The following is a 12,500-nucleotide window of genomic DNA, read 5'->3' as shown; positions in this document are numbered from 1 at the left end:
GTAGCTGCCTTGTCAATGTAGCTGCCTTGTCAATGTAGCTGCCTTGTCAATGTCTGCTACCTTGTCAATGTAGCTGCCTTGTCAATGTAGCTGCCTTGTCAATATAACTGCCTTGTCAATGTAGCTGCCTTGTCAATATAACTGCCTTGTCAATGTAGCTGCCTTGTCAATATAACTGCCTTTTCAATGTAGCTGCCTTGTCAATATAACTGCCTTGTCAATGTAGCTGCCTTGTCAATATAACTGCCTTGTCAATGTAGCTGCCTTGTCAATATAACTGCCTTTTCAATGTAGCTGCCATGTCAATGTAGCTGCCTTGTCAATGTAGCTGCCTTGTCAATATAACTGCCTTGTCAATGTAGCTGCCTTGTCAATATAACTGCCTTTTCAATGTAGCTGCCTTGTCAATATAACTGCCTTGTCAATGTAGCTGCCTTGTCAATGTCTGCTGCCTTGTCAATGTCTGCTACCTTGTCAATGTATGCTGCCTTGTCAATGTAGCTGCCTTGTCAATGTAGCTGCCTTGTTAATGTATGCTGCCTTGTCAATGTAGCTGCCTTGTCAATGTAGCTGCCTTGTCAATGTCTGCTGCCTTGTCAATGTATGCTGCCTTGTCAATGTAGCTGCCTTGTCAATGTAGCTGCCTTGTTAATGTATGCTGCCTTGTCAATGTAGCTGCCTTGTCAATGTAGCTGCCTTGTCAATGTCTGCTGCCTTGTCAATGTATGCTGCCTTGTCAATGTAGCTGCCTTGTCAATATAACTGCCATGTAGTTAATATAACTGCCATGCTGCCTTGTCAATATAACTGTCAATGTAGCTGCCTTGTCAATGTATGCTGCCTTGTCAATGTAGCTGCCTTGTCAATATAACTGCCATGTCAATGTAGCTGCCTTGTCAATGTCTGCGACCTTGTCAATGTAGCTGCCTTGTCAATGTAGCTGCCTTGTCAATGTAGCTGCCATGTCAATGTATGATGCCTTGTCAATGTAGCTGCCTTGTCAATGTATGCTGCCATGTCAATGTATGCTGCCTTGTCAATGTAGCTGCCTTGTCAATGTATACTGCCTTGTCAATGTATGCTGCCTTGTCAATGTAGCTGCCTTGTCAATGTCTGCTGCCTTGTCAATGTAGCTGCCTTGTCAATGTAGCTGCCTTGTCAATGTCTGCTACCTTGTCAATGTAGCTGCCTTGTCAATGTAGCTGCCTTGTCAATGTAGCTAGTAGGGGGAATAGGGGAGCGCAGGGTATGTTGTCACACGCTGTCTAACATTAACTGGGCACAATACATCACAATGGTATAAATGTCATACCAAATGAAAGAAGGAAGTCTTAGGCACATACTGTATGTTGTATTGATTATATCTTCTTATACAACAGTTGGTTCCGACCAAGTAATTTGATTGGACGAGGCATTCCATGAGTGCTGATATACAGTATAACAGCACTGGGACTTTTAACTATATGTATCACTCCGCCGCACAGATGTTCTACTAAATGACCGTTAATTCGATTATTGTTTGGGTTCAGGTTACTAGGCAACAGTCCCATTGAAGTTCAGTTGCGGAACTATTTTTGTTTATTTTTATGATTAAACAAACAAATCATAATCTGTGGGAAATCTGAACTGTGATCAGAATCTGATCGTCTTCGGTACTTGGCCTCCGGCCTCGTACCTACGACCCAATCACAGCCGTGCTGATATTCAGTATAACACACTCCCTCTTGTGTGATATTGCTTTTATACAACAGTTCTACAGCGCGATTTATTAGTTAACAGTAATAAGCGACAACAGATTATGATTTGTTTGTTTATTTAATCATAAAAATAAACAAAAATAGTTCCGCAACTGAACTTCAAATGGACTGTATAAATATTTTATTTCAGTACAGACACATAACTTCAGCTCTCGGACAAGTAAAAGATAAGTTCACGATAAGTACATGAAAAAGCTTAATGTCAAACCCTGACTATGACACTATGACACTATGACACAGGTCACTATGACACTATGACACTATGACACTATGACACAGGTCACTATGACACTATGACACTATGACACTATGACACAGGTCACTATGACACTATGACACTATGACACTATGACACAGGTCACTATGACACTATGACACTATGACACTATGACACAGGTCACTATGACACTATGACACTATGACACTATGACACTATGACACTGTGCACACCCCCCCCCCCCACACACACACACACACACACCATGTTAACCTGTCTCTACGACCTTCCTATCACACAACACATGTGCTACTCTGTCAGTCCGGTCCCTCATTTGGTGAACGTGACACACATGTGTTCACCTTTCCCCCCCCCCCATGTTAACCTGTTGTAGCCCCCCCCCCCCCCCATGTTAACCTGTTGTCTGCTGCAGGAGAAGGGGCACCACAACGCACAGCTGGACCCTCTGGGCATCAGCTGTGTAAACTTTGACGACGCCCCCGTTGCCGTGGGTTACCAGAGCGTCGGTGAGACACCCGTTGCCCCTGGCGACGGCTGCAAGGGCGCCAGACCATAATGACGCTTGTGTGGTGTTAATGTTGCTTTTTTCCTCTCCTCCTTCTCTCCTCCCCTCTTCTCTCCTCCCCTCCTCTCTCTTCTCTTCTCAACTTTTTATTTCTGTCCGATCCCTCTCTCTCTCTCTCTCTCTCTCTCTCCCTTTCTCTCTCTCTTCCTCTCTCTCTCCCCCTCTCTCTCTCTCTCTCTCTCTCTCTCTTCTCTCCCTTTCTCTCTCTCTTCCTCTCTCTCTCCCCCCCCCTCTTTCTCTCTCTCCCACTCTCCCCCTCTCTCTCTCTCCCTCTCTCTCTCTCTCCCTCTCTCTCTCCCTCTCTCCTCCTCTCTCTCTCTCCCTCCCTCTCTCTCTCTCTCTCTCCCTCTCTCTCTCTCTCTCTCTCGATACTTCTGTCTATATGTCTCTCCACTCCACCTTCCTCCCCCCCACCTTCCTCCCCCCTACATAACCCTCCACCCCCCCTACCTCCCCTCCTGTGGTTGCCCCCCCCCTCCCTCTCTAGATCCGGGGTCACCACGTAGCCCAGTTGGACCCCCTGGGGATCATGGATGCCGATCTGGACTCTTGCGTTCCCACTGACATTATAACATCCTCGGACAAACTGGGTGAGAAGAAGAGAATGACCCCCCCCCTCCCGCGCGCCTCGTACGACCCCCCCCTTGACCCCACCCCCCGCCTCGTACGGCTCTCTCTGCCTCTTGACTCTTGATTCTGTCTCTTGCAGTACCGCCTCCCACCTCCTAGGGGGCGTCGTTGCTCTGCCTCTTCTATTCTGTCTGCAGTTCCACCTCCCACCTCCTAGGGGGCGGTAGAGGTGGAGGGAGGTAGACTTGGCTGGGTAGCTTTGTCTGGCTTGGAATGCTGGGTCGTCTTGGCCCTCTCTGTAAAATGTGTGTCCATTTAGGCCTGGGGGGGAGGGGCTAGGGACTAAGGGGGAGGGGCTAGGGACTAGGGGGGGCCTCCCCTGGTGTTCTACCTCCACCAGCCTCCCCTGGTGTTCTACCTCCCCCAGCCTCCCCTGGTGTTCTACCTCCCCCAGCCTCCCCTGGTGTTCTACCTCCACCAGCCTCCCCTGGTGTTCTACCTCCCCCAGCCTCCCCTGGTGTTCTACCTCCCCCAGCCTCCCCTGGTGTTCTACCTCCCCCAGCCTCCCCTGGTGTTCTACCCCCCCCAGCCTCCCCTGGTGTTCTACCTCCCCCAGCCTCCCCTGGTGTTCTACCTCCACCAGCCTCCCCTGGTGTTCTACCTCCCCCAGCCTCCCCTGGTGTTCTACCTCCCCCAGCCTCCCCTGGTGTTCTACCTCCCCCAGCCTCCCCTGGTGTTCTACCCCTCCCAGCCTCCCCTGGTGTTCTACCTCCCCCAGCCTCCCCTGGTGTTCTACCTCCACCAGCCTCCCCTGGTGTTCTACCTCCCCCAGCCTCCCCTGGTGTTCTACCTCCCCCATCCTCCCCTGGTGTTCTACCTCCACCAGCCTCCCCTGGTGTTCTACCTCCCCCAGCCTCCCCTGGTGTTCTACCTCCCCCAGCCTCCCCTGGTGTTCTACCCCCCCCCCATCCTCCCCTGGTGTTCTACCTCCCCCAGCCTCCCCTGATGTTCTACCTCCACCAGCCTCCCATGGTGTTCTACCTCCACCAGCCTCCCCTGGTGTTCTACCTCCACCAGCCTCCCCTGGTGTTCTCCCTCCCCCAGCCTCCCCTGGTGTTCTACCTCCCCCAGCCTCCCCTGGTGTTCTACCTCCACCAGCCTCCCCTGGTGTTCTACCTCCCCCAGCCTCCCCTGGTGTTCTACCTCCACCAGCATCCCCTGGTGTTCTACCTCCCCCAGCCTCCCCTGGTGTTCTCCCTCCCCCAGCCTCCCCTGGTGTTCTACCTCCCCCAGCCTCCCCTGGTGTTCTACCTCCACCAGCCTCCCCTGGTGTTCTCCCTCCCCCAGCCTCCCCTGGTGTTCTACCTCCCCCAGCCTCCCCTGGTGTTCTACCTCCACCAGCCTCCCCTGGTGTTCTACCTCCCCCAGCCTCCCCTGGTGTTCTACCTCCACCAGCCTCCCCTGGTGTTCTACCTTCTCCAGCCTCCCCTGGTGTTCTACCTTCCCTCCAGCCTCCCCTGGTGTTCTACCTCCACCAGCCTCCCCTGGTGTTCTACCTCCACCAGCCTCCCCTGGTGTTCTACCTCCCCCAGCCTCCCCTGGTGTTCTACCTTCTCCAGCCTCCCCTGGTGTTCTACCTCCCCCAGCCTCCCCTGGTGTTCTACCTCCCCCAGCCTCCCCTGATGTTCTACCTTCCCTCCAGCCTCCCCTGGTGTTCTACCTCCCCCCATCACACACACACCCCCCCCACACACACACAGTACAGGTGCATCTAAAAAAAATGAATATCGTGGAAAAGTTTTTCCATAATTTAAAATTCAAAAAGTGAAACTTTCACACTTTCACACTCTAGATTCATTACACATAAACTGAAATATTTAAATAAAAAATGTTTTGTTTTGTTTCTTTGAATGTTGATGATTACGGCAAAAAACATCCAGCATCTCAAAATGTTAGAATATTACATAAGACCAATAAAAAAAAGAAAGGATTTATAATCCAGAAATGTCGACCTTCTGAAAAGTATGTTCATGTGTGCACTCAATACTTGGGCCACGTTCGTAAATTCGCTCTGAGAGCGCCGGAGCGTCCACCTGACTGCCTCTTGGCCAATCAAATCATTTGGTTCCTATATGACGTTGAACCCAGTGTGCGCTCTGGCGAATTTACGAACGCGGGCGTAGTCATGGCTCCTTCTGCACGAATGACTGCATCATAGTGGCATGAAGCCACGTCTCTGAGGGGGGGGGGGGGGGGGTGTATCAGTGCTCTGTGCTACCAGAGTGATCGGTGCTTTCGTGGTTTGCGGTTGGTTGGTTTCCTGCGTTTGATTGGCTCTGAGCTCGGAGTGATGTGTCCGCCGGTTGCTGTGCTGTTGCTAGTTTCACGGGAAGCTGTTGCTAGGTGTCGGGCAGCTGTGCTGTTGCTAGGTGTCGGGCAGCTGTGCTGTTGCTAGGTGTCGGGCAGCTGTGCTGTTGCTAGGTGACGGTCTGTTGCTAGGTGACGGGCAGCCGGACTGTTGCTAGGTGACGGGAAGCTGTTGCTAGGTTTCAGGCAGCTGTGCTGTTGCTAGGCAGCTGGACTGTTCCTAGGTGACGGGCTGTTGGTAGGTGACGGGCAGCTGTGCTGTTGCTAGACAGCTGTTGCTAGGTGTTTCTAGGTGTTTCTAGGTGTTCCTCTAACCTCCTCCGGGCCTCTCTCTCCTCCCGCCTCCTCCTGCAGACCTGGCCCTGTTCAAGGACCGCTTCAGCATTCTCACTGTCGGAGGTATGAGACGACAACAACAACAACAACAACAACAACCACAACAACCACAACAACAAACAGCTAGCATCACTTTCCTAGCTGTTAGCATTAGCAGCTCCTAGCGTGTTAGCTGTCCTCTAGCGTGTTTGTAAGCTTGGCTTCCGTTGTGTTTATAAAAGTTGGGAACCTCTCTGCTTTGCCGCTCTCTCCTGTTGTCTGTTTTCAGGGCGGAAAAGACACATTTGTCCTCTAGTCCCAGACCTGTCTGTGACCTGTAGGTGACCTGTATGTGACCTGTATGTGACCTGTATGTGACCTGTAGGTGACCTGTCTGTGACCTGTATGTGACCTGTCTGTGACCTGTCTGTGACCTGTCTGTGACCTGTAGGTGACCTGTCTGTGACCTGTCTGTGACCTGTCTGTGACCTGTCTGTGACCTGTAGGTGACCTGTAGGTGACCTGTAGTTGACCTGTAGGTGACCTGTATGTGACCTGTAGGTGACCTGTCTGTGACCTTTATGTGACCTGTAGGTGACCTGTAGGTGACCTGTCTGTGACCTGTAGGTGACCTGTAGGTGACCTGTATGTGACCTGTATGTGACCTGTATGTGACCTGTAGGTGTGTTAGGCTAGTAAGATGCTCAGGGCAGCTAGCTCCTCAACAACACAGGAAAAAAAAGGACTAAGCTAAGCTAGGGGCTAAGCTACTGATATACTAAGCTAAGCTAAGGTAGGGGCTAAGCTACTGATGAACTCAGCTAAGCTAAGGTACGGGCTAAGCTACTCATGGACTAAGCTAAGCTAGGGGCTAAGCTACTTATGGACTAAGCTAAGGTAAGGGCTAAGCTAAGCTAGGGACTAAGCTACTTATGGACTAAGCTAAGGTAAGGGCTAAGCTAAGCTAGGGACTATGCTAAGCTACTGATGGAAGACCAGCCTTGACCCCTGGGTGTGAAGTGAAGTTGTCTGACTGACTCCTGACCCCCTGACCCCTGACCTGCTTGTTTACCGCAGCCTCACTGTGTTGTTGTCACGGCCCCGCCGCCCTGAAACACAGACCCCCCCCCTCTCTCTCTGTCTCTCTGCCCCGCCGCCCTGAAACACAGACCCCCCCCCTCTCTCTGTCTCTCTGTAGCAGCCCCCCCTCCTGTGAGTGAGAGTGAGAGTGAGAGTGAGAGTGTGAGTGTGTGAGAGAGTGTGAGAGAGTGTGAGAGTGCGTGAGAGAGTGTGAGAGTGCGTGAGAGTGTGAGTGTGAGTGTGTGAGTGTGAGTGTGTGAGTGTGTGAGTGTGAGTGTGTGAGTGTGAGAGTGAGAGTGAGAGTGTGAGTGAGAGTGAGAGTGAGAGTGAGAGTGAGAGTGTGAGTGTGGGAGTGCGTGAGAGTGTGAGTGTGAGTGTGAGTGTGTGAGTGTGAGTGTGAGTGAGAGTGAGAGTGAGAGTGAGAGTGAGAGTGAGAGTGAGAGTGAGAGTGAGAGTGAGAGTGAGAGTGAGAGTGAGAGTGAGAGTGAGAGTGAGTGTGAGTGTGAGTGTGAGAGTGAGAGTGTGAGTGTGAGTGTGTGAGTGAGAGTGATGCCGGGTACACACATAAAGATTATCTGCCCGATTTTCCCCCTTCCGACCAAAGACAGAAAACGCCCGATTATCGGATGGCTCTAAAGATTTTCCTATAACATTGTCCTGTGGTATGAGGTGTGTTAAGAGTCAATCTCTCCCGACAACCTGCTCGGAAAATGGGCGTGGCCGGCAATCGTAAATGTCAAATGTGTTCAAACTTTGGAACTTGGAACTTTTTACTTATTGAGCCTGCACTGTTTTATCTATTTATTTATTGAATGTTTTCTGTCTGCCCTAACTAAGCTGTTTGACAACAAAATTTCCCCATTGGGGACAATAAAGGTTTTCATCATCATCATCAATACTTACGACCAAAAATCCTAGGGTTGCCAGATGGACTCAGTTTTTTTTTTGTGGAATTAGCGGTTTTAGACTGTGGTTAGGGTGGAAAATGTCAATCCCATCTGGCAACCCTGCTCACGAGTCCGATTGCGACGGGGAATGGAATGTAGCCAATCAAGAAGCGAGCTGACTTCTTCTTTTCGTTATTCTGTACTTTATTTGCCCTGTCGCACATGGTTGTCTCGTACAGGTCAGTCAGGGTACTACGTTAGATAATAATAATAATAATAATAATAATAATAACTTTATTTGTATAGCGCTTTTCCTGCAAACGTTGCAGCTCAAAGTGCTTTAATCATTATATAATCTTAATTAAATTATTTTGTAATTCAAAGGCAATATTAAAAGGATGGGTTCACGTGAGAGTCTGGAGTCTGTCGTAACGATAATCTTTATGTCTGTGGGGTGCTGAAATGGGGAAATCGGCGCACACCACACACAATACGATCAAGGCTGTTCAATCCAAGATTTTTTATCTTCATGTGTGGGGTCTGTCTCAGATAAAAAATCGGTTAAGATTTTGAAAATCCTTGTGTGTACCCCGCTTGAGAGTGAGAGTGAGAGTGAGAGTGAGAGTGTGAGTGTGAGTGAGTGAGTGAGTGTGTGAGTGAGTGAGTGTGTGAGTGAGTGAGAGAGAGAGAGAGTGTCTGTGACTGTGAGAGTGAGAGTGAGAGTGTCTGTCTGTGTGTCTGTGTGTGTGTGTGCCTTGTAGACGTGGGCTGTGGTAGAAACATGCTTTCTCCACCCGTGAGAGTGTAGTGTTCCGCTGAGGGCGTCAGTCCTGTCGGCGTAGCTCACGCGCTGATTGGCCGAGGAGGCATGGACACGCTTGGTGTTGATTGGACGGGAGAGTCGTCATCCCCCCCTCCCCCCTCCCCCCTGCTGTGGTTGGCTGCTGTGATTCCTGAGGTCTTGTCAACCCTGGCTGGTGGAACACTGGGGACCCGGAGTTCTAGTTGGAATGTTCTTGAGGGGTTCTGAGTCCCGGGGTTCTAAATCCTCTAAAACCAACTAGCTCCGTCTGTCCCCAGTGTCTCCCTCTCTCCTCCCCTCCCTCTCTCCCTTCCTCTCCTCTCCTCTCCTCTCCTCCGCTCCCCTCCCCTCCCCTCCTCTCCCCCCTCCCTCTCCCTTCCTCCTCTCCTCTCCTCTCCTCCTTTCCTCTCCCTTCCCCTCCCCTCCCCTTCTCCCTCCCACCCCCCCTCTCCTCCCCCCCTCTCTCCCCCCCTCTCCTCTCCCCCCCTCCTCCCTCCCACCCCCCCTCTCCTCCCCCCCTCTCCTCTCCCCCCCTCCTCTCTCCTCCCCTCCTCTCCTCCCCTCCTCCCCTCCTCTCCTCTCCTCTCCTCTCCCCTCCTCCCCTCCTCTCCTCTCCCCCCTCCCTCTCCCCTCCTCTCCTCCCCTCCCCTCCCCCTCCTCTCTCCCCCTCCCTCTCCCCTCCTCTCCTCTCCTCCCCTCCCCTCCTCCCCTTCCCTCCCCTTCCCTCCCCTCCTCTCTCCTCCCCTCCCCTCCTCCCCTCCCCTTCCCTCCCCTTCCCTCCCCTCCTCTCTCCTCCCCTCCTCCCCTCCCCTCCCCTCTCCCTCTCTCCCTCTCTCCTCTCCTCTCTTTCTTGTGTTTCAGAGTCTGATGGTCGGTGTCACTATAGAGATGGTTTAGAGCACCACTGGGAAAGTGGTAAATAACCTCCTGGGAGAGGGGGGGGCGGGCGGGGGGCGGGGTCTGCATCCGGGGGGGGGGGGGGGGGGTTCCCGTCTCCGAGAGCTTCGGCCGGGTGCACTGTGATGACATCACGGAACCTCTGTCGGTCGGTGCACGTTGATGACGATGCTTCTGCACACAGCTGCATGTAGCTTCCTCCTCTATACAGTCCTATGGACAGACAGCTAGCATCCTCCTCCATACAGTCCTATGGACAGACAGCTAGCATTCTCTATACAGTCCTATGGACAGACAGCTAGCATTCTCTATACAGTCCTATGGACAGACAGGTAGGTACGTTTATTTGTTATTTGTATAGCACATTTCATACAACAGGGGCAAATTCAAAGTGCTTTATAGCATTAAAAAATGCAGAAAAAGAAGGATGTAAAAAAAAAAAAAAAAAAGCAATATAGATAGAATATAAGTAGATAATGGATAGAAGGCATAGATAGATTCAGGGAGTTTGTTCCAGGAGCATGTGGCAGAGTGACTGAAAGCTGCTGCACCGTGTTTTGTTTTCACTCGTGGAATGATTAGCTGATTAGTCTCAGCTGACCTTAGGGGCCTTGCTGGGATACAGGGTGGGAGGAGATCGGATATGTATTTTGGTCCAAGACCATTTTGTGATTTGTGATTTTTTTAGGTGGATTTTGAATTCAATTCTCTGAGAGACTGGTAGTCAGTGTAGGGATCTCAGGATTGGTGTAATGTGTTCAAACTTCTTTGTTTTTGTTAGGACCCTAGCAGCGGCGTTTTGGATGAGCTGCAGCTTACGAACAGCCCCTTTAGATGAATGAATGGACTTTATTGTCATTGCTACAGTACAGGTACCAAACAACGAAATTTAGGAGGGGTGGCTCCCCTGGTGTTAGGAAAGGGAAAAAAAAATAATTTCACGTTATTTAAAGTGTCACAGTTTGCAGGCTTGAAATGTACATGTTTGTGCCTCAGCACTACACCTGATTTTTTCAGTCCAGCAGCTGCCATACAATCCGTCCAGACTGTCCAGGGCCCAGAACTTAGGTCTTTGCTGTGTTCAGGGCCTGGACGGCCCTGTGGTAGAAGCAGTTCTTCAGTCTGTTTGTCTTAGCGGCCGGGGTCCTGTACCTCCTTTTCGAGGGCAGCCTGATAAAGTGTACGTGCCCAGGGTGGGTCGGGTCCCTGGAGATCTTGGAGGCCTTCCTGAGACAGCGTGTGTTGTACAGCTCTTCCAGAGAGGGGAGGGGGGCGCCGGTGATCTTCTGTGCTGTTCTCACGACTCTCTGTAGCGCATTTCTCTCCGCTGTTGTGCAGCTGTAGAACCAGTTGCAGATGCCGTAGGTGAGGATGCTCTCCACTGCGCCGCGGTAGAAGGCCACCAGTATCTCCTGCTTGTTGTGTTCTTTCCTGAGGCATCTCAGGGTGTATAGCCGCTGTTGTGCCCTCTTGATGGTGCCTTTTGTGTTGTCCTTCCAGGTCAGGTCATCCCGCATGTGATGTCCCAGGAATCGGAGGGTTGAGACTCTCTCCACGCTCTCTCCGTCGATGAGCAGGGGCTGGATCTCAGACTTTTTCCTCCTGAAGTCTACGATGAATTCCTGGGTCTTTGACTTGTGCAGCAGCAGGTTGTTAACCTTGCACAGCTTGCTCAGTTGCTCTACCTCATCCCTGTACGCCGCCTCGTCCCCCCCCGAGATACATCCCACCACGGTGGTGTCGTCTGCAAACTTTACGATGTAGTTGCTGGGGTGGACGGGGGTGAAGTCGTGGGTGTAGAGGTTGTAGAGGATGGGGCTTAGCACGCAGCCCTGGGGGGACCCAGTGCTGAGGCTGAGGGCTGTGGAGGTGTGGGGGCCCACCCGCACCCTCTGGGGGCGTTCGGTCAGGAAGTCCTTGATCCACGCACATATAGAGTGTGGTAGACCCAGGTCTAGTAGTTTGGTCACTAGCCTGTCTGGAAGGATGGTGTTGAAGGCGGAGCTGAAGTCCACGAAGAGCAGTCTCGCGTAGCTGTTACCCCTCTCCAGGTGGGATAGAGTGGCGTGGAGAGTCGTCGCGATGGCGTCCTCTGTGGACCTGTGGGCTCTGTAGGCGAACTGGTATGGATCCAGGTTGGGCGGGAGGCGTGTGAGTATGTGGGCCCGGACTAGTTTCTCGAAGCACTTCATGATGATTGGTGTGAGTGCCACCGGGCGGTAGTCGTTTAGGCAGCTCACCGTGCTTTTCTTCGGGACTGGGATGATAGTTGAGGTTTTCAGGCAGGGTGGGACGGTGGCCTGGGACAGGGACTGGTTAAAGATGTTGGTGAAAACCCCGGCCAGCTGGTCGGCGCAGTCTCTCAGCACCCGTCCCAGGACGCCATCCGGCCCCGAGGCTTTCCTGGGGTCCACCGCCTTCAGTACGCGTCTCACTTCATGCTCTGTGAGGGTGAGGCTGCTGAGAGCTGGAGAGAGTGGTGTTTGTGTTGCGGTTACCTCCGTTCGCCCCTCGTCGAACCGGGCGTAGAAGGTGTTCAGCTTTCCCGCCAGCAGGGGGTCGTCCTCTGCGGCTGTGAGCCTGTTGGCTCTGAAGTTTGTCATCTGCTGAACCCCCTGCCACATCCGCCTGGAGTCGTTGCTCAGGAGGCATTCCTCAATCTTCTCTCTGTGCTCTGCCTTGGCCGCTTTGATGCCGCGCTTTAGGTTGGCCCTGGTGGAGCTGTACAGCGGTGTGCTCTTCCCTGCGAAGAAGGCGTTGTCCCTCTCGTTGATCAGTTTTTGGACCTTCCCAGTCATCCATGGCTTCGTGTTGGGGTAGACCCGGACCCGTTTGTCCACGGTGACTGAGTTGGTGCAGTTCACTATGTGGTTCAGAACCGACGACGTGTACTGTTCCAGGTCCTCATGCTCATATTCCTGCCATAGGGTGTCATTTAGGCAGATCTGCAGTGGAGCGGACTCTTCTGGCCAGGTTCTGACAGTCTTAGTGGTGATGGGAGCACTTTTCCCCATTGTAGTGT

The 12,500-nt window shown here is 52.2% G+C and overlaps 1 protein-coding gene across 1 annotated transcript in view; it reads left to right on the top strand.

Annotated features, from left to right (window-relative positions):
• Positions 1-12,500, top strand: part of ogdha (oxoglutarate dehydrogenase a) — a 49,933-nt gene that overhangs the window by 13,193 nt on the left and 24,240 nt on the right. Inside the window, 1 exon segment of the mRNA XM_080532893.1 lies at positions 3,048-3,150. Within this exon segment, the coding sequence (XP_080389019.1) occupies positions 3,048-3,150 (103 nt within the window).

The sequence above is a fragment of the Nansenia antarctica genome (genome assembly GCF_963989245.1).
Source record: "Nansenia antarctica genome assembly, chromosome: 5".
Classification (NCBI taxonomy): domain Eukaryota; kingdom Metazoa; phylum Chordata; class Actinopteri; order Argentiniformes; family Microstomatidae; genus Nansenia; species Nansenia antarctica.
This window is presented reverse-complemented; position numbering and strand designations above follow the sequence as displayed.